The following is a 22,382-nucleotide window of genomic DNA, read 5'->3' as shown; positions in this document are numbered from 1 at the left end:
GGTGTTTGTTCTGAGCTTCCAAAGAATGGATAAACATAAAACGAGTAAGGGATGGGGTTTCAGGCTGGAATGGGAACCATATTTGAAAAGGAGGCTTCCATCAAAGTATGGAAAACAGGTATTTCTGAAATATTTTTGCAATTCATTAACCAGTGACATCTCCACATTTATGGGAAAATGCGGATCAATCTGTCTGTCCATCCCTCTCTACCCATTCTCTGTAGCTTGCTCTAACTCCTATAACATCCAGGCTCCCTTTCCTCTAACTCCCTGTTGGGTTCAGCTCCCAAGAGCTGTTCAGGATCACCCTTAGCCCACCCCTGAGCATGGTGAGTCCCAGCCCTGGGAAGAGGCTGCCTTTGAGGCTTTACCCCCACATGGCCGAGGGCCATGGGAGACAGCTGAACTGTGGGAGCTGCAGCTAGTGGGCCTACCCACCCCTCTCTGAGCCTCAGCTTCTTTATCTGCAGAATAAAAAGCCTGCAAACAAAGGTGACCAACTCATAGCCGAACAGCCTGGGGTCCCACTTGTCTTCATGACCCACACTAGAGGCTGACACTGATGTAGCAGAGCAAAGTGGAAATTCCTAGGTTGTCTCAAAACATGCGAAGGGCATTGGGACACCCTGGGTTCACACTCCTTACAGGAAACCATCAGCTGGACCAGAGGTGGCCCCATCACCCAGGCACACCCGGGCCAGCTTACCACCCAGCTCACAGGACAACTCCACTGGGGATCTGAGTCTGCCTTATCAAAGGCTTAGCACCACCCAACCATGTCTTGTTCGAATCCTTGCTTCGTTGCTAACGGTCTCCCAGGCCCGACAAGAACAGAGGCTCTGTGGGACAAGGACCTGTCTTATCTACTGCTGTGCCCAGAACCTGCAGCACAGGAGGAGAACCAATGTGGGGGGGGGGGGTTGGTGCCCAGCGTGGGGTCCACAAGCAGCTGCGGCTAAGCACAAACTCCAATGCATCAGCCTCCACGCCCTGCCCTATGGAGGTGGCGGTTGGGACAGGGCGCAGTGGGGGCTGCCTGCGGACCTGGGGTGTGCAAAAGGAGGATGGACCGGCCTGGCCCCAGCAGCCGGGCCCATGGGGGCCTTGCTCGGAGGAGCAGACGCACAAAAGCTAAACAGAATCCCCATTTCCCCCACGCCTCCTTCCTCTCCGTGGCTCGGGGTGGGGGACCCCGATTGTTTCGCTATCTGGCCATGAGCAGACCAAGAAAAGGCTTCCTGGAGCCGCCGGGTGCTCGCTGAGCCCTTCCTCTGTCTCCTGGAGCTCAGACTGGCGGCGGCATCCGCATAGCCTTTCTTTGCCCTGCTCCCTCGAGGCGACGTGGGGGTTCGGCCAGGCGTAGGGCTACTGTAAAAATAGCCCCAGCGGCCAGCATTGTTCCAGCATTAATCTGTGCAGCCCCCGATGGTTATCTGAGCAGCCCATTGTGGGCCGGCTGGATGGGAGCATAATTGGAGGATGTGGGACTCAAGTCCCTCCTGATGAAGATGTTTTTCAGGGAATGACCCCTGAACCTCCTCACCAAGAGGGTCGGTTCCGCTCTTTCAGGCTCCCCTTGGATCTCGGGGCTACAAGGCACTTCCCAAGGTCAGCCAGGAGGAGGAGGGGAGTGGCCGGCTTCTGCTCACACAGGCAGCTGGGAATGGCGAGGAAAATTCTTCCCCGCTAGGACAGGAGGAGCTGGGGTCTGCTTCTCTGAGGCTACCATGAAAGCCCTCAGCCTGACTGTCTCTTCAGAAAACCCTGCAGAAGCCCGGGAATGGGGCTAGGAAGTTCCCTGAGACCCTCTGCTCTGGGCTCTGATTTCCCATGAGGGGACACCTCCAACCCCCTCTCCACTCAGGACCCCATCTTCCCAATGCCTGTGGCCGAGCCGAGACGGGATGTGGGATAGGACTCGAATGGGGCAGAACTGGGGCCTGTCACATGTCTGGCATTATGGGGGCGTCACATCCAGGTGTGCATCCAGGGATGGGTCCTTCTGTCACATCACTGGTCTCATCCATCTCTGCCACAAATACAGCCCCCACGTCCTCGGGGAACACACAGCTGGCAGCAGCCCTGCCTCTGGCTCCCTCCTGCCAGGTCATGGTCCATGGCCTCACCCAAGACTCACTCACGCCTCGATGAGGCCTGATCCAGGTGCAGGCATCCCACCTCCCTCTCAAGGAGAACTTACTCCAAGCTTCTCTGGGGTGTCTGCCCAGCCTCGTGCCTGTGTAAGCCCACTGCAGAAAGCCCCTTGGCTTCTGTCTCTTGCCTCCTGTACATTCCCATCATCCACCTGTGTTTCTCTGTCGCCAGGGGAACCATCAAGGGGTCCCTGACGGCTCTTTCCTGGGCATCCATAGCAGCCTCCTCCTAGTCTCCCCACTGCTACACCGTTACCACCCCCCCCAAAAAAAACCTGTTCTTAGCACAGCAGCTGAGGGCAGTATCTAGAGCATAATCACACCAGAATGCACCCCACCCCCAACCTTCCACCACGCTGGAAGGGAACACAAACTCCTCAAGGCAACCTAGCCCCCAATCTCCCCATTCTCCCTTCTCCTTGGGACACCGGCTCCACAGAACTGCTTCCGTTCATCCCACGCCTTAGGCTCCCTACACAGTGCTCCAGGCCCTCCGGTGGCAGCCTGACCCCTGTAAAAATAAGAGTGTGAGCCCTGGGCTAGAAGCTTACAGCCACTTCCTGGCTGGGTGTCCTCAGGCAAGTTACCCAACCCCTCTGGTCCTTAGTGTCCCCGTCTACAAATTGGGCATAATCATGCCCATCTCATGGGATGACGTACAGAATGTATGGAAAGTACTTAGAACAGCATCTGGCAAGCAACAAGCACTCCTTAAATGGTAGCTGCTGTTGCTGTGAAGTGTGTAAACCTGGTGATTCACAGACCTATACCCCTGGGGCTAATAATACATTGTATGTTTATAAAAAAATTTTTAAAAAAACGGTAGCTGCTGCATTGCTGTTGTTATTGCCGTAATTACCGGGGCCCACCTTGACCTTGGGGTGCATGAGGCCTCAGTTCTACTCAGGGTGAGATCAGCAAGGCCCAGGAAGGCCAGCGACACTCCTGAGGTCATACAGCTGGTAGTGACAGTAACGGTCATGTGCCTGAACCTTCAGCTCTGTCACCTACCTCTCTGCCAGCGCGCCCCATCTCAGACGCCAGCTTCCCTGAAGTAATTCCATCCATCTCCACGGACTGACAAAGAAGCCCCCCGAATCCCCCGTCACCCCACCCCACGGTGCAGTAAGTGCTTAGGAACAAGACCCCCTGTCCCCCAAGGCGTTCCAGCAGCCTGCTGCCTTGTTGGCCGCCGCCAAGAGCTGTTTTCCTTGGCACCAGTCCCAGGGCTATTTTGTAGCGACTGTGATACATAATTCCCCATTTTAAGAGCTTCCTCTTTGGTTATTACAGCGAGAAGCGATTAGAATCGGCATTAGAATTAGCTCTGACACAGAGGCTCCACGATAAAGGCTCCCTCCTTGCCCAGCTGAAATTCTCTCCTTGTCTCTCTGCTCCAGGGGTCATGGCCAGAACTGGCTGTACCTGAGGACCAACCTGCAGGTCACCTGGTCAGCTCTGGCACGTCTGGGCACAGATCCCACCTCGTGCCCGCAACGTGAGCCAGCAACACCGAGGATCTATCGGATGTTCCTTTGCTTCTCCCCGATCTACAACCACCAGATTTTTTGGTATTTACTTTGTGCTGAGCTGTCAATAGTCTTCTATTTACTCCTCAAGCAGCCTTCTTGTGGAAGGGATTTTTTTTTTGTACCGTTTCACCGAAGTTAACGCTCAGGCAGAGAAGCGGGAGGCCTGCCTGAGGCTAGGGACCCAGGAAGGCTGAAGTCAGAACTCCCATCATGATCTGCCCAATGCCTGGGGCACAGGAGCAAAGTTTAGAAAGGAGGAGCCCTCTGCACTATTTGCAGGTGGGGATGCTAAGGCCAGAGGGAAAAGGATGCAGAGGTGGAGGGTAGGGCCAGAGACTGGGCACCCTGCCCACATCCCACGCCCTCCCAAGCCCTCAGGCCCCAGGTGCCCACACACCACAGCCAGCTGCATTCTGAACCAAGCTGTAGACCCTGCTGTGGCTGTCTTCCCCTCAGTCCCAGACTGGAGTGGGGGCTGGGGGGTTAGCCTCTTTTTTCCTGGAGGAGCTGCCCAAGAAGCTGGAACTTCTCACCCTCCCTTGCAAAACTCAAACCTTCTTGAGTAAAAACAATCGGCTTCCCACAAGGCTCTCTCTGGAAAAGAATGAGGATTTCAATTTCTCATGGTCACTGACTTATCCACTCATGAGCTTCTACAAGGTTTTCAAAAGAAGGCGGCAGGTACTCTGCTATTTCCTCTTTACAATACCTGCCATCCCATTAATGCCCAGCACACAGTCAGCCTCTGAGTTCCACCTCTGGGCCTCCCTAGCCAGTGTTTCACGGTAAAACTCTGGGGGTTAGGCAAGTGGCTCCTAGAATCCCCAGGGGAGATCTGGAGGATCTAGCCACTCTACAGCTGGGGAAACCACAGGCCTGGATAGCCCTGTCCTGTTGGGTTCTCTATGCAATCAAGCATTCCAGAGCAGGTCTTTATCCTCGCCTTTCCTCGATTCTCTGTCCACTCCAGAGCCAGAGGCCTGGGTTCACTGAGGCCACGACCCAGCCATGTGACCCGGAGCAAGTAACCACCTCTCTGGGCCTCACTGGTTAAAACTCACCTCATAGGGATTAAACAGGGGGCTGCCTATAAAACATCCCGCACAGGGCCCGATACATATGAAGTGATTAATAAATATTAGCAATTATTGAAGAAAATAGCTGACCACATTGGAATTTTATAATACTGTGTGGCAGGCATCATATCCTCAGTGTTTTGAAAAGGAAGAAAAAGGCAAGCTACATCGGTGAAGCGATGACTACAGGCACGTTTATTTAGCACTGGGCTAAGTGCTTTGCAAGCATTTTCTTAGTTAACCACCTCTCTGGGAGCCATTACACATCCCTGTACTGCTGACGAGGCCTGGAGACGTCAAGTCACTTGTCCGGAATCACACAGCAAGTTAAAGTCCTATGAAGTTTCAAATGGCTCCCAGGTCTGTTTCAGCCTCAATCCCACGTTCTCAAGCACTCGGCTGGTTTGGATTTAGCAAGCTGACAGGGTGACATCAGGCCTGGTGCTTTTAAGTCAGCTTCAAGCCGCTGGACTGGACACATCAGAAAAGTAGGTGATGGTGGACAGGGAAGTGAGGAGCCACGGGACACAGAGGGGACAGGACCCGGGGCCTTAGGGACGGACTGCACAGGCTGAGGAAGTGGTATCAATCGACAGCCGGGATGCAGGGCGCTCTGGACCAGAGGTTTCCTCCAGCAGTCAGGGAGATCCTCCCAGACTTCTCTGATAGATCCAAAGGGGCTCCTTCCAGCCCTGTGTCCACAGACTCCAGGCAAGGGACAGGCTCAGTGAGGAGGAGGGCTGGGAACAGTTAGTAATGTCTGCCGAAGGCTCCTTAGGTACCATCCTGGCCCTAGGAAGGGCTCATTTAGAATTGAATACAAGAATAAATATGTAAGCGCCAAAAAACTCCATCAACCAACCAAAAACACAAGGCATGGGTAAGAGCGGTATTTTAGCCTGTGCCTTAACGGGAGCTGTTTTTGAAGACAAAGTAAAAATGAATCTAAAAAAGACTTTTTGTCTTTTTCATAAAAAGGTATACCTTCAAAAGATTTAATCACTGGCTTGAATCGTGGGGTCTGTAACTTTCTGTCTTGTTTATCTGTTTGTATCTCGGGATCACTCATGTCTGAAAATCTCAACGGCCCTAAGGGCTTGGCAGGTGAAAGACAGGTACAAGCAGGGAGGCCTTGGGGAAGAGTAGGGTCTGTGGCAAACAGGAGCCTAGGTTCCAGCCACCGGCGGCTCTCCTCAGCTCCCACTGCCTTACTTAAGTTTTCTAATTTCTAACACACTGCATGGCCCAGAGACAAATGGTGTGCCTTCTTTGGTCACACCATCACCCCAGGTCACCCAAGGTGGCCACAGCAAAGGGCAGGGCAGGCTTGCCTGGAGATGCTGACCAGCCCGGCCTCACGGGCCTAAGAGCTCGCCCCAGTGAGGTCATCCAGGAAGCCTGGCATTGTTTTGTCCGGAACAAAGCCAAACAATGAGCAACCACATTCTGGTCCTAGTGAAAGTGAAATCTGTTTGGGGAATTGTTTTTAGCATGTCATCTCTGGGGACAGAGTTTGTGAGCTACCTGGGGTTCAACATCTTTGGGTAAGGCCTTCCCCTTCCCTCATCTAACTGCAAAGCCCCCACCCCACAAAAACTCAGGTCTACCCTCAGAGACCCCTCATGTAACACCTTACCTGTCACATGATCGGCCCTGAACCCCGTCTAAGTGTCTACTTCTCCCCAAGCCTCACAGAGCCTCCCTTTCCACAGGACAAGATGCTAAAGTGTACAGAAGGGGAAGGTCTGGCCCAGGTCACACAGCCACGAGGCCATAGGTCAGGAGTTGCACCCAGATCCTGCCTCCATATCCCCGGAAGGAATGTAACCTCTGGACAGGGACCTACCAGAACGAGTCCTACTCCACAGTCTGTGGTTTACAGAGGAAAAGGTGGGGGAAAGTGAAGAAGTTTTGCATAGAACTGGCCTCTGGGACAAACTGGTGGCGGGCAGGATGTGGGCCCAATGTACTGCCATTGTATCTTCTTCTCACAAAAACATTTACAGGTAAAAGGTCTTGGGGACTGGGTCCAAATATTTTTCTTATCTCCTTGGAAGTGGCAGGCACTGACCCAAAGCCCAGAGACAGGCAGTCAACAGATAAAACAAAAAAAGAGGACATGCAAATAGCGTGGGGGTGGGGAGGAGGAAGGCACCAGGCTGGGCTGGGGGAGGGGCAGAGCAGAGAAGACAGGACATCGGGGTGTGGCCCCCGGGGGTGAAGGCAAGAAGGGCACCCACCATGCGCACCACAGAGGAGACCTGGGCACTGGCCAAGCAGTCCACTGAGTCAGGGGGAAGGGCAATAGACTAGGGGTCAAAAGGCTGTGCCTAGTTCCGGTTCCACTGGGTCACGCGGGCCTAGTACTGCCCCTTTGCATGTCGGATGTCCAAAAACAGAGCAAGGGTAGCTCTGGCAAGCAGGGACTACTGGATAAACATTAACCGAGAAGCTTACCCGATGAGGTGCCAGGAACTGGTCTAGGAACCGGGGGCATGGAGGGGAGCCCCCTGGAGCTGATGTTCTAGAAGGGGAGGTAAATATTTACTAGACAGGACCAGCATGTAGAAGACAACGAAGGATGAGATGTAGGTGACAGGGACCCAGGAGTCAGTGAGGCCCCTCTGAGGAGCTAAGGTTTCATGGAGGGGGCACGCCTGGCTCTGGAGCAGCAATTCATTCATTCTTCTCAGCAGCCTGCATGAAGGAGTAAGGTCCAGAGAAGGGAAGTCACTTGCCCAAAGTCACACAGCTGGGAACTGAGCCCAGGCAAGGAGCTTCAGGGTCCATGCTCTCAACCACACTGGAACTGAGGTCTGTGTGGCAAACATCTGGGGGAATGCTGTTCTCAGAGCAGGGAATAGTGTGTACCAAAAGGGCCACATTGGACGCGGTAGAGAACGGGGAGAGAAGGCCAGCGTCGGACAGAGAGCAAAATGAAACAGGGCATGGGGTGACGAAGAGAGGAGGCCAGGATTAAAAGCTGGGTTTAGCTAGAGGCTGGTGGGAGTCCCTGGAGAGTTCTGTGCTCAGTAAGGACTCCACCATGTGGCTACAGCCCCTAATTTTTCCTGTCTGGCCAACTTCTCCCTTCCACCCTGGAAGGGGATTCGAGGACCCACGCTTGGCTCTTCCCTGTAAGCTGTTGCTAATGAGGACTCGTTAGTGGGGAGCTGGGGAGACTGAGTCCTTACCCCCAACACCCCAGAGTCACCCAGCCCCCTCGTCATGAGTGACTACCTGTAGGACTGGCTGAATCAAGAGGGAAAAGCCAAGGATGGTGGCAGGACCTCCTTCCCCTTGGCTAAGGGCCACAACACCGGTGCCACAAAGGGAAAAAACACCCTCATGCCCTGAGTCAGGCCCCTCCTCTCTCCATGGGGGAAGCCCATGGGTTTGGAAAGAACAAGAGGGTGAGCATCTGCTGCTAGAGGACCTCAGGGGTTCACTCACCTGGGGGAGTGGGTAGGAAAGGCTCCAACCATCCCGTGGTAACCGCACACTTACTACCCTGGTGGTGGCCCAGGGCCACCACAGGGGGATCCGAGGTCACCTTCCCACCCCCAAGGTACTAACGTCCAGAGACAGAGGGGAGGGGCTTGTTCTGTCCAAGTAACATAGAAATTATTCTACAAGTTCAGGAGGAGGACAGGAATTATACATCTGGTCAAGGAGCAGGGCCCTGACACTCTCCAGGCTGGGCCTCACCGCCTGGCTGGATCTGTACTCCTGGAGGACGCCAGAGTTCAGGAACAGACCGGCCTCATGGATTCTGTTTGAGCAGGCTCTGGACCCAAGTGCTGCGTGGTCGATTTCCAGCGTATGCCGCCACACCAAAAGCTTCACAAAAGGAGAGGAAGTTAAGGAGAGCGGGCAGGGCCGCCATGATGGCTAACGGGGGCGCTCGGGGGCCTATGTTGGTGCACGGGGCAGTGAGTCAGCAGGCAACGGTCTCCTGGCACTGACTCACCAGCCACAGCCTGTCACTCTCCTCCCGTCTGTGTCCCCATCACCCCAGCCCTCAGCCTGGTTTGGCCGGAAGTGGGGGTGGGGTAGGGTCTACCATGGTCCTGGGGCAGGCTCTGTAGAACCAGGATTATTTCTGGAGGTCACAAAAAAAGAGACATGAGAAAAAAAAAAAAAAGAAAAGCTCAGTTTCCATTTCCTCAGACTTCCCCTTTTAAGCTGTAAGAACCCTAAAGCCACCCTCCTCTCACTGGAGGTGAAAAGCAAACAGGGCAGCCCCTCCCTGGCTCTATAGAAACTGGAGAAAGATAGGCCCTCAGTGACAAGGCCAGCGAAGGGCGCGCCTGTGGCCCAACACCCACTCAGAGTCAGTCACCTCCAACTCTGTCACCCCGGTTCTGTCGGAAGTCACATCTCCATAGAAACAGTCAAAGCACTCCTTGCTAAATAGCCTAGAGAAGGCACCTCTCTCAGCCTCAGTGTTACCGTCTGTAAGATGGGCACAATCTCCCATCTATGGTGTGTGAAGGTTCCTTGCTCATTAAATGTATATAAAAAACAAGGTCCCTGTTATGGTTCCTCTTTTAAACATGTCTCTACTCAATGAGGAAGGACCTTCTTCCTTCCTGGCTGCCCTCATACTTCACATCTTAGAAATTTAGCTCAGGGGAAGTCTGGTGCCTGTGGAACAAAGCAGCTAGGGATTTAGCAAGACAGTGGTGGTCTTCAACTCGTCATGTCTGCTGCCAGTGCTCCGTTTCAGAGCAAAGGGGTGTGTTGCCTGGAATTTCCTCCATTTACCTGGCGGTCAAGTCTCAAGTGTCCTCCCCCACCCAAAGCCCACCTGAGATCCCCAGGGGCTACGGAACCACACACTCCCCCGAGGCTTTCTCATGCCTCCATGCCTTGGCTCATTCTGTTCCCCTAGCCTGGCACACTGTTCCCCAAGTAATGCATAGGCAATTCTCAAGCGATTCCCCAGGACAATGGCCCTGAGGACGCCCCCGTGCCTTCCTTGGGCTCTGTGGTTCACATCACCTCTGTCCCCAGGCTCACCAGCCTATCTTGTAATTGTTTGCTTACTGTCACCCAGGGCCAGCTTCCTGACACCTGGTAGAAGGCCCAGCACTATCAATATTTGTCAGACCTTCAGGGCTCACAACCCTGGGCACACTCAACATAGGAGTAAATATGTAATACCTCAGAGCTGCGAAGGTTCCTCAGCTTGGTGGAGAGAGCACAGGACAGCAGCAGCACGCGACGCCTAAGGACCGGGCAGGGCTGCCGACAGAATTAAGGGTGAGCCAGACAGAGAGGAGATGTGTCCCCCGCATCTGAGCATAGTTCCCCTGAGACGGTCAAATCTGTCAAAGCTTTGCCTTTTTTTTTTTTTTTTTTTTATTTGACAGAGAGAGAGATCACAAGTACGCAGAGAGGAAGGCAGAGAGAGGGGGCGGGGAAGCAGGCTCTCCGCAGAGCAGAAAGCCTGATGCAGAACTCGATCTCAGGACCCTGAGATCATGACCTGAGCTGAAGGCAGAGGCTTATTAACCCACTGAGCTACCCAGGCGCCCTGCTTTGCCCTCTTTTGACAGACGAGTCCTCAATCTTCAGGAAATCACTTTTCATGAAACATGTTCCCCGAGCATGTTCCCAAACTGACTTTGAAGTGAATTCTCCTTGGTTTCCTAAAGGTTTGCCAAATCCTACTGGCAGGCTCCTTGTGGATCCACTGGAGGATTCTTGTGGATCCCACACAAAAACCGCAAGGCACAAAAATGGGGGCCTTAGGGTACTGGAAGGTGCACATGCAAGCCCACTTTCCAGATAAGCAAACCGAGGCCCCGACCCATAGCCAATGAACAAGAGCCCCCAGCCTCTTTCACAGCTGGGCCACTGGAGCTGAAGAAAACTCATTTCAGAGGGAAAAGCGAGGTTGGAAGGAAGTGAGGGAGGGCAGGGAGGCTCCCAGCATCCCCAACCCAGTGGAACACAGTGGGTGCCAAAGGCTGAAGGCAAAGCTTATTCCCAACCTGGCTGGACCCGTCGGGTTGGCGGGTAGTGGTGTGGCCGCAGGGGCAACTCCCAGGCTACAAGACAGTGCGTTAACAGCAGCTACTGCCCGGCTAGATGAAAATTCAGCATTAAAATCCATATCGGGGGTGGGGTGGGCTCAAGAGAAGGACATTTCTACATGGTGCAGACCATCTCCCAGGGCAACCCCCAGACTGCCTCCACCTCCCTTCACCTCCCACTGTAATTCCACCTGTGGCCTGATCATGTCTGCAATGAGCATGGTGCCACCCTATGGCCAGTCACCCATGCGGCGACACAAAATGAGGCCACCTCAACCACTGGGAATTCCCCAGAGGCATGCCCCCTAGCTCAGCCAAGCTTCTTTTTAGCCCATCCCACTGCCTACCACGTTGCCGTCCCCTCAAGAACTATCGGTGGCTCCCAGCTGCTTGGAGAATCATCTATTTCCTCACCTGGAATCCAAAGCTTGTGAAACTTTGACACTGTCACTGGCCCCAATCTCTGCCACCTTACCTATCCCTCCAGTCCTGCCCCAGTCTCGGGACCTCCTTGTTTTTTCTCACTAGCCCATTCAGTGCTGTGCTTTGTGGGTTCCCTTATGTTTAAGAGGATCCCACCCACCTTTAAGACCTGCCCCAAGGGTCACCCCTCCAAGAAGCCATTCCTGCCCATCCCATTTTTTCCCCCCTTGCCGCCTCTGGCCTATGTCACCTCACCATTCACTGGGGGACTGGGCTCTTGCTCAGACTTCAACCCTGGACAAAGTTCAAAGTTCTCCTTGGGAAAGCTCAGTTTCTTCATCTGTAAAGTGGTTCCCATAACCTGTGAAACCATTCCTTGCCCAAGTCTCTGGGCTGAGCTGCTGGATAAACCCAGCTGCCTAAACATCACCACCGTGACTCTGGCTGAAAATCCAAATGCCTGGACCTGCCCCAGACCTCCAGACTCTGAATCTTCAAGGTCATTAAACCCTCCACAGGACTCTTAGAATCAGGTGAGGCTGGGAAGAGTGGTGCTAATGAACTGGGAGATGACTGGTAACATGTAAAACAAAACCAACCAGTGAAGGAGACTCTCACTGCCTGATGGTAAGGCACGCAAACAGGCAATGGCTGTGTGCACACACCGTCTGCGTAGCCCCTGCCAGCACTGGGAACAGCTGGGGCTGGGCTGGCTGGGGTTCATTTCTGCCAGCCCCAGTGAGTCCCAGGACGACCCCAGAACCATGTGCCCAGACTTGACAATCCGCCAGAGGCTCCCCTATTCCCTTTCGCCACTGCACCTTCATAGTAACCCATTATACAGGTAAGAAAACCGAGGCTCAGAGAGGAAACAGGACCTGGCCAAAGTTACCCAGTGAGCAAGCGACAGAATCTGAACCAGGGACAAGGCAATGATCCCTCTATGCTGGCTGAAGTTAAAAGAATTTGAGAAATCAAGGTTGGGGCTGGCAGATGGATGACCTGTGACTTCTGGGGCAGGGAGCTGAGTAGGGTATGTGATCCTGGGGGAACAAACTTCAGAGACTCCCCACCCCACCCAGGGGGCAAACCCAGCACAGCAGATCTTGGGCAGCATGTCCAAAGAGACACGATGTACTGGGTAAATTGCCTGGGACTTGGGGGCCCCTAGCTATTACCCCAGCACAGTGGAAGTCATTTTTTCCCTGAAGCAGAGGCAGCAGGTGGGGCCTTCTGAAATGGAGAAGCAGGCACCTGTCCCTAAAGTGTCAGCTCCCCAAACCCAAGGACAATAGCAGGAAGGACCCAGGAAGCCCAGGTGAGGCCCCAGCTCTGCCAGTGACCACTGCTTGACCAAGGCAGCAGCACCAGGCCTTCCCTGGGCCATGGTTTCAACCAGCTGACCAGCAGACCTTAACAGCTCACACCTACAGGATCCCATAACCATCCCTCCCACACACATGGGCACATAGGTGTACATGTGCACACACACGTCTCTCTACAAAGGCTACCTCTCCAGCAGAAGAAAACACACACCACAGATATACCTGTCTGTGACTTAGTTTCCTCAAATACAGAATGAGGACAGAAGAAGCACCTACTTCTTAGGGTTGCTGAGGGATAAATGAGCTAACAGACTACTTAGTACCTGAACAAAGTGTGAGCTATCAGCATGAGGACCCCGAGACCAGTGACAGTTTGGGTGCCCTACACCAGGGCCACTGTTCGAATGCAGGTCAGCCGGTTCTGAGACATGGGGCAGCCCCCAAACACTCCTGCCTCTTCCCAACTGCCCCTTCCCTTCTATCCAGCCTCCTCTTCCACGGTGGGGTACCCTCCCAGAATACCTGCTGACTATGGGACTATGTAGGTCCTATGGGCTGGTGGCTCCCTGGAGGATCTGGGCACAGATGTGGGCCCTCCTATCACCTCCCCTAGCTTGCCTTGGCCTGGGGTCGGGAGAACAGCTCAGGCAGCTGCCCCCAGCTGGGGAGCTAGACCAAGGCCTGCAGCGCCCCAGACCAGCTGTCCATACCCCATGGGCAGTGGTGCTGGCCAAGCAGGAGAGGCGGAAGTTACAGGGCCTGGGGCCTGGCCTCGAGAGCCAAATTTGTGTCACAAACACTACTGGGAAGTGGGCTGTAGAGCGTCCCCGTGGGGGTGGTGCCAACTGGCCACTTGGAGCGGAGTGGCCCAGCAGCCTCCCTGCTTCCTTGCATGGCTGTGAAGACGACCTCTGGGAGGAGGAGCAGCTTGGTGGTATCCCCCAGATTGGCTGCAGCTACGGAAATCAGATTCTGGGACCCCTCAACTCCCAGCAGCCTCAAAACCCCAAAGGTCCTAGTTGGAGGTCCCCGGGTACCCGAGAACCCTCACCTGGCCATCATTAACGAATGACAAATCAGCCCCAAACCCCCAATGCCCAGAGTTTAGAGATAAGCAGGCTGAGGATTGAAAAGAGGAGGGAGGGGGCTTTCCAGGAAGACCCGAGTTGGGCCCTGCTGTGGGGCTCTGGGCAGCCTACTGTGCCTCTGTTTCCCCATCCCTAAACTGTGGCTGATAACAGCATCACCCCCTCAGGGCACAGGGATGATTACACAAGCTGATACACATAAACCACCCAGTACTGGGCCAGGCACACAGATGGGTCATGCTAAGACGTCGCGCGTGAAGGCAAACACGGTTCATGAGGGAGCCACTCTCAGGGAATTGCCAGTTAGCAGAAAGGCAAGACAAAGGCAATTATGGTAAAAGGTTTGCCAGCCCGAGGGTGGGCTACACCTGTATTCAACCCCAATTTCTTCTGTGGATGTGTATGAATTCAGAAAATTGGACACCGTGATCGGATCGGATCTCATGTGCCCGTTTTACAGGTGGGTAAATTGAGGCCTAGGTGCCAATGCTTCGGTCTCCAGTGTTTCAACTCAGGTTCTAGGCCTCCAGTTCCCCTGCCTGCTCCTACTGTTTTGGATGCCTAGGGCCAGCTCAACTCCTTATTTATTTGGGGAGCTCCTTCCCAGGCCCACGCCACACAGAGCACCAAATCCCACAGAGGTCTTTGACCCCAAGGGAATGCCCTGCCTGTTTACCCAGCAACCTACCTCGGGTCAGCTCAGGGGCTGAGAGACTCTATCAAGCCAGGATTTGGTCGGAGGCAGTGGGTAAACAGAGGATCCCACTGGTGGTCTGGGGTGGGTGGCCTGGGTGAAAAGTTCTTGGCAAGGGGAGCCATGGCCCACTCCAAGCCGGACGCTCTCAGGAAAGACCTTGTTCCCACCAGGCCTCCGGCTGGACCACTCAGATTGGAGCAGTGAAGGACTCTCACATTTGCCCTCTGCTCCCTCTCTCCTGAGTGGACTCCTGGACACGGTTTCCTAGGTAACTGAAGCTGTTGGGGACCTCCCAAGCTTGAAATCACAGAAAGGCAGCCCAGTAAGGTTCTGTAAGGGGACGGAGACTCTGCGAGCAGATGGGACACAGGTGGACATGCAAACATGACTCACCCCAGGCACTGGGAAATTGGGGACATCGGAAGCCCTAGAGAGTATAAAAGATGCCCAGCACATTGGTTATGGGCCTCAGAATATCTGCCCACGAGGTCACAATGTCCCTTCCAACACAGCCCACGTGCCCAGAGATGGAGTACTCCAGAAAAACGCCAGCAATAAGGAGGGTCCTTCAGCAGAACTAAAGCGAGGGGAGGTTCATAGAACTTTACTGTCTCTATACATCATTGCCTGGGAGACTCTGTGCTTTCACAGCTTGGTGCATGCATTCTTACAGGCCATTTCAGGCCCCCAGAATGCACATCCTTGCTCCTCTCCAGTCTCAAACGACACCTCCTCCAGGAAGCCTTCCCTGACCATCCCCCACCCATCTCCCCAAAGAACAAGTTGCTCATTCCTCAGCTGTAGTCCTAGTTTCTTCCTCCCACGCCCAGGGGATGCTCCAGGGCAGAGGGTGGGCCTCCTCCCTAGAGATAGCGAATGAGAAGGACCCTCGTGTACCATCGTCATAGCAACCTTCTGTTCCAATTCCAACTGTTCTTACATCCTGGAAACAAAAATAGTTACAGCTAACATTATGTGCCTGGCACTCTGTTGGGCATTTGATAATATTCTAGCTGGTAGTAATTTTTTATTCATGCTAAATATTTTTCTTACTGCATTTTAAACCACTTTTCACTGATTCTAGCTGCTTGCTTTTCTCCTTTAATCGGTCCAAAAGTAATGAGACTTCATGACATTTTTCAGAGACTCTCACGGGACAAAAAAACACACTCTAAATGCGAGCATGGCAGAGCCAGTTCTGGAGAGCTCCCTGGTTTGAGCGACTGTGTGTGCCCAGCTCAGTGCCTGACACTTGGGTGCCAAATATTTACCCAGTCCTTACCAACTCTCCTGTGAGATGAGGAGTCTTACCCCGTATGAGGCTCAGTGGGGTTGAGTGACTTGACCGACGTTGCACAGCCAGGAAGAGGCAGGGTTCCAGAACCCTGGGTCCTCAACCATTGGGCTCTGGGGCATCTCTTGGCTCTGGCCTTTGACACCAGGAAGTCCCCCTCTTCACTTGACTTAACACAGGAGGAAACTGAGGCCAGCAGTAGGCAGGGGTGTCATTTTGCACATTAACCAGCTAGGATCAGAATCCAGGTCTCTTGAGCAGGCCCAGATCACAGGTCACGGGCCAGCCTAGACTTCGCAACAGCTGGCAAAAAAATCCACCTCTGGGAGGCAGCTTTGTACAAGGACCTTCCCATTTCATTTTGTAATACCTGCAGGGATTACTAAATACTGGCCCCTCAGGCTAGAAAGGATGTTAACCATTTCAATTCAGGCTACCTAGAGCAATGAGGAGGCTAATAACAAATTCGTGAAGGGAAGGGACTGAGCCCTGGGTGCCCTGCCCCCACCTCCTCTGAGCTCCTCTCACCCTGACCCTCCTGCATTGTCCAATCCTCAGGGGCAGCCCCGGGACTTAATCAGCTTATTCACCCTCTAGATAGCCCAGCAGATCAGAAAAGTCTCCTTTTACTCCTTGGGGACAAGGATACCTGAAATTCAGGCCACAACTATAAATAGTCAAGAAATCCGTCCTTTTAAACTGACTCATCTATTTATCAGTTGGTTCCCGAGGACCCCTCGATGGTGGGTGGAATTCTACATAATTCCTCCCCAGCGTGATCAGTGGAGAGGAGGGTCCCTCCTGTCCTCTCCAGCCTTGTTGTCTGAATTCCCCGACAGGAACCACCCCCTGTGAGACACTGTTCCCCAAATCCCCTTTGCTGAGTTCCACTTTTGCCTCTGCTGCGTCACCTTAAAAGGTTTCCGCTGGAGCCTGACTCTGTCACTTGTCCGTGGCAAGCAGTGACCTCAGGAATGTCACTTCCCCTTGGGGCCTCAGTTGCATCATCTGTAAAATGGGCCACCCCAAATTACACAAGGGAAGGTAGGAGGAAGTGCCTCAGTACAGGCATGGATCTGCTCTCAGGAGAAACAGGGCACCCATGGACAGCCTCCTTTCATTTCACGCAGTTAATCAACGACAACAATGACTGGGGGCAGGAACAAGCACCCGGGGCTCTTCGGTCCCACAGGGAAATGTCAAATGAACACTTCCTGCATCCGGGGTTCCGTGACACACAAGTGGCCTGGTCTGCTGGGACTGCCACCCCCTCCCAAGGCATTTCACATGCTCCTCAAACCACGTGAGTCATCAAAACTAGGTTAGACATCTCATTAGAGTGGGTTTCCTCCGGGGACCTCTGGCAGCGCCTGCAAAGCTCCTGCAAGCCTGTTGGGGTGAGGGCTGGGCTGGGCTATTTCTCCTCCTGAGCAGAAGCTGGTTGTCAAGACAACCAAACAACAGTCACTACCTTTAAGGGGGCACCTGCAGCACTCACTAAGGACTTCGGGTTCCAGACTAGCTCCCCAAAGTGAATCAAGACCCCAGCACTCACCAGGGCATTTGGGGTCACCAGCCGAGACCTCCCACCCACCTCCTCTCCTCTCCCCTGCTCCCCCCAGAGCGAGACACTATAGCCCAGCTGCACTACACTCTCTGCCTTCCCTTTTCCGGGGTGCTTCCCTCTACCCGTAAATGCCCTTCCCTGCTTGGGTCTGCCTGGCATGCTTTTGTCATTTAAGGCCTCTGAAAAAGTTCTGTGAACTCTATGTGCCCAAAACTCCTTCAAGCGACCCCACCAATGCACAGCTACTCTGTCCCCTCACTGGCCGGACAGAGAAAGGCTCAACTCTGGGTCCACAGGGCGTGGCCTAGAGTCTGGGCCACAGGAAAAGTCCTCAAGTCTCTGCTGACTGAATGAACAGACTTTCAATTCTCGGTTTTCAGATGCTTACAGGTTTTCCCCAAACTTCCCCAGACATCAGAGTTTCTCGCCTGGGCCTTCCCCCACTCAGCAGGGCTGGAAGGGGTTTGAAAATACAGATGCTTCTCAAATGAAACATAAAAGCCAGAGGGAAAACAAGAGGTCTGCCCCCCACCCCACGATCTTACGGAGGTGGGAGTGTCTGTCTATGAGAAGACCGATGTGAACACAATCTGTTGTGGTCATCACTCCACGAAGTATTACAACAAACCATCACGCCACATACCTTAAGCCTACACAGTGATGTATGACCATCATTTCTCAGTAAGACAGGAAAAAAAAAGGCTCACACTAAACTGTAGTCTAACTCGTATGTTCACCTATGTCTCCCTCACTAGGCAGTACGAGTCTAAAAAATTGACACTGTGTCCTTTATGTTTTTATCACCAGCGCCTATCATCATGTTTACGAATATGAAATAAATTTCTTTAAAAAGGTGGGGGTGGCCCTTCTCCCTCTCAGCCACGAAGCTTTAAGGCCTGGCCACAGGGGATCCAGCTGACCCCAGGCAAGGCCAGAGACGTGGACAGGAATCGGTTGCCTTGAAGCAGCTCCTGCCCCCAGAGAACCTTCCAGAGCAGGGGCTGTTCTAGTTCATTTCTTTTAGGCTGAAGAGTTTACTCGGTATCTGGACTTTTTAACGTGACTAAATCACCCCTAATATGTAAGCAACAGGACAAAAAGGGAGGTTATGGGAGGAGTGGAGGCTTACGGTGTCTTAAGGTGATGTGTGACCTTGGGCATGTCAATGCACTTCTCTGAGCCTCAGAATGCTCCTCAGGATGAAGGATGGAGAGGACAGGATGGTGGAGGCAGACAGGCTCATGAGGAGAAGCAGCTCATGTTCCCAGACTGCTTCCCTCTTCTACTCTGAGACAAGCCCTGACCTCCTGGTTGTTTACATCAATTGCATTTGGGGGTGCGGGTGGGGGGAGGTCTGGTTCCATTTTGCAACCGAATAATGGTTTGTGTCATCTCTCCCTTCCTGCCTTGTTCCTCACTCTATCTCAGCAGTGGGCCTCGTATACAGCAGGCGCTCTACAAGTACTCACTACCTGAGGGAATGGACACATTGATGCTGAGTAAATGCCTCAATTCATTCAGCTGTGAGCTCCTCACAGGAGAGAAGTCTGGAGGGAATAATCCAAAAAGAGCAGCAGGGCCCCAAGGGGCAGCCCCCCAACCCCAATGGAAGGATGACAGGGTGGGGAGCCTGGGCCCAAAAGCTCACCTATCTCTTGGTCTGCGTGGCCGCAGCGTGTCACAGGGCACCTTCCTGAGCCTGGCTTCTTCAGCCATGAGGCAGAGAACAGGACAACTTTGCCCCAGGCCCATCACATGGCAGAGATGAGGATAGGACCCTCAAGTTCTCTGGCATCACAGGTGCTCAATAGGCATCTCCAGGTCAAAATCAGACCTCGTACTAAGTCAACTAGGCTGACCCTTCTGGTGGCCTGGAGGAGGACACAGATGCCCAAGGGGACAACACCTCCAGGACTCCCATCGAGGAGGACCTGGGCTGGGAAAGGCGCTGCAGCAACGGGTTCACCGGGACCCACCGCAACCTCAAGTGGCCTGCGGGCACGGCCTCCCGGGGCAGCTGGGTAAGAGACGTGGAGGAAGTAAGCTTGTCGCAGATACTCATACTGCGAAGGACATACTTAAAACTCAAAACATGACTCAGTTTATCTGAAATTCTAATTGAACCAGAATGCTCTGTATTTCACCTAGCAACCTTATTCAGAGCGTCTGGAAGGATCCTTGTTACACACACACACACAGACACACACACACCCCGTAGCCAGCACAAAATATGACATCCAGGCCATTAAGAGGCATCAAGTAGCTCTGGCCTCCTGGTCTGAAAACTTCAACCTGAGTACAAATTAAAGATCCTGGGACTTCGGGGTCACACTCTCCCACAAGCATGCTCTAAGCTGCTTGCCCTGTAGCTGCACAGATCTTTTGGGGTCCTCTCAGCTCCTCCGTTTCCAATTTTTGCAGAGCAGGTGTCCACTCCCAAGGCTGTCCTGAAGTCCTCACCTCATCCCATCCCGGATTGCTGCCTTCACCCATCCTGCTTCCCTGACAGACATCGCTCATCGATTGTGGCATCCTTCCCACAGATCATGAGTCCCTATCAAAACATGGTCTCTTTCTGGGCCTGATCTCGTCCAATCACAGAAGCCAAGCAGGGACAGGCCTGTTTAGTACTTAGATGGGAGGCCTCTAACTTAATGGGTCAGAGAAAGCTCTCAGGTCAGGGACACAGTGGGGGCAGGCAGGAGTTCCAGAGAAGGCTAGGAAAGAATGAGACAGAAGGCCAGAGCACAAGTCAACCTGAAAACAGAAATGAGAACCATGTCCCCCTCACTGAGGCAGGACAGAGGGAGGGAGGCATGCGCCCTTCACAACCTGGCAGCCCTGATGGGACCCAAAGAGCAAGAGCTCAGGGGTGATGACAGGAACAAGGACGGGGGAATTTGGGGATGCAAGGCAATGCGGGATTGGGGTCAGGCTGGGGATGAGGGTCAGAGGGGCCAGTGACTGGCAAGTGCCTCCGCTATTCTTAGGGATGAAGGCCATAGGTTGAGGGGTGAGACTCCATTATGGGAAGACGTGTCCAAGTATACAGCCCCACAGAGAAACCCAGCCCAGAGAGGGAGGACCATCACAGCAGGCAGAGCTGAGATTCATGTCCAAAGCTGAGACCCCAGAAACTCCCCTGGGGAAATGATTCCAGACCCTTGTTTTATGCATGAGGAAAATTAGGTCCCAGAAAAGGGAAATGACTCATCCAAGGTCCCCCAGCAAGTTGGTGGAAGTGGGTAAAGGCAGTGCTGCTGGTGGTGCTGGGGGCAGCTGGTTCTGAATACTGACCCAGGGCACCCTCCCTGGGGCAGCCAGTCCCCCCAAACCCAGAGGTGTCTCTAGCCTTACGACCCAGGAGGCTCCTGTTTTGGGGAACATGGGTTTTTGGACTTAATACTATCTGCTGGCTGAGAACAGACTTCCCTTAAACCCCTCTCAGGTTTCACCTGGGCAGGCAGCTCTCGTCTTTGAAATGCCCTGCCGGTTTCTGAAAACAGCAACAACAACAACAGCAAACTGCGATATGGTGATTTAGAATCAATGTAACTATATATGTGGTCTTTGTCCCCGTTGCTGGCAGAGCTCCTAAAACTGTTATAAATTTCCTAGGTGATGAGAAGGGTGCCTGGGCGGCTCAGATGGTCAAGCGCCTGCCTTTGGCTCAGGTCATGATCCTGGAGTCCTGGGATGGAGCCCTACTCTCCCTCTCCACTCCCCCAAATCCTGCTTGAGCCTGCACTCTTCGGTGTGATCTTAAAAAAAAAAAAAAAAAAAAAAAAAAAATTCCTAAGTGGTGAGAGTGAGAAAGGTGTCTTTTGTTATGTTAACGATGACTTTTAGAAGGCACCTAAGGCTAGGGGCTAGTTGCTAGGAGAAGCAACCCTGTGATTAGAAGGTTGGAACGTGCAGTCCCACCCCCTGACCTTCAGGGAAAGGAGGGGGGCTGGAGATGGAGTTCAATCACCAAAGGCCAATGATTTAATCAATGGTGCTTAAGTAATGAAGCCTCCATAAAAATTTAAAGGAGAGCTTCCAGACTGGGGAACACATGGAGATTTGAAGAGAGTAGCACCTGGAGAGGAGGGCAGGGAAGCCCCAAGCCCCTTCCCCACATTCCTTGCCCTGTATATCTCTTCCTTGTGGTGGTACTGAGTTATGGCCTTTACTAACAAGACCACTGATCTAGTCAATAAAATGTTTCTCTGAGTTCTGTGAGCTGCTCTAGGAAATTAATCAAACCCAAGGAGGAGGTCTCGTGAACTTCCGATTTCTAGCCAGTGGGCCAAAAAGCACACGTGGCAATCTGAAACTTACAACAGGCAGTGGGAGTATGGGGTCAGCCTTGGAGGGCTGAATCATTAACCCGCAGATCTAGGTAAAGTGTCAGGAGTTATAAGGTAGGACATCCAGCTAGTGAGGGACAATCGTGTGGTGGTTGTGTGTCGGGGGGGGCGGGGCACCCATTAGTATTGTAACCTCTCTCCTTGGGGGGGGGTGGGGGGAAACCAAACCCATGTGCCCACTGTTGGGGCTAAGAGCCAAGACAGGAAAATAAACCAAAGAATCTTCTCTCCACCGAAGGCCCAAGCTTTCCCACCACAGGTGAGGCCAGAAGGGGCAGCTCCCACTAGCCCTGGTCGTCCAGAAGCCCCAGCGTCCAGCAGCTGCTGTGTGGAACGGACAACAAGCCAAAGGCATGGACTAAAGCCCGGGCTCCCTGTCCTGACACATAGCTGACCTCGAGCTGGCCGCTGACCTTGTGAGCCTCAAATTTCTCACCTGTTACACAGGGACAGTAATAACTATGCTACAAAATACTGCCAAGTATTAAGATGGAAAACCTCTCTGAGAACTGCGAAAGGCTGCACATGCTAGTGCTGTCTCTATGTTCAGACCACCCTAACAGAGGTGTTAAAAGTAATCCTAACAGCAGCAGTAAGAACAGCTATCACAGCCACAGGGTACTGGTGTGGGCGACATGCTGGCCACTGTGCGAGAACTTTTGTAGACCTTATTTCCTGATCCTCAACCAGAGAGGAGAGATTCTACCTCATGTCTATTTTTACAGAGAACCTGAGGGCCCAGAGAGGTTAAGTCACCTGCCCTGGGTCACACAGCAAGGTAGAGGCCAAACACCACTGACACCCAGACTCACTGGACAGCTGAGTTGGTTTTAA

General features: G+C 53.3%; 1 protein-coding gene across 3 annotated transcripts in view; it reads right to left on the bottom strand.

Moving 5' to 3' along the window:
- Positions 1-22,382, bottom strand: part of LOC116862944 (sodium- and chloride-dependent taurine transporter) — a 63,111-nt gene that overhangs the window by 23,601 nt on the left and 17,128 nt on the right. The window contains exon 1 of one of the 3 annotated variants that reach the window (XM_032850387.1): positions 7,219-7,406. The exons of 1 other annotated variant lie outside the window; for it this stretch is intronic. In XM_032850387.1, the coding sequence (XP_032706278.1) occupies positions 7,219-7,258 (40 nt within the window). In that variant the 5' untranslated portion in view covers positions 7,259-7,406. Of the gene's footprint in view, positions 1-7,218; positions 7,407-22,382 lie in introns of those variants that run through there. One more of the 3 variants, XM_032850385.1, reaches the window with a different exon arrangement.

The sequence above is a fragment of the Lontra canadensis genome, unplaced genomic scaffold (genome assembly GCF_010015895.1).
Source record: "Lontra canadensis isolate GAN:19392208 unplaced genomic scaffold, GSC_riverotter_1.0 scaffold403, whole genome shotgun sequence".
Taxonomy (NCBI): domain Eukaryota; kingdom Metazoa; phylum Chordata; class Mammalia; order Carnivora; family Mustelidae; genus Lontra; species Lontra canadensis.
This window is presented reverse-complemented; position numbering and strand designations above follow the sequence as displayed.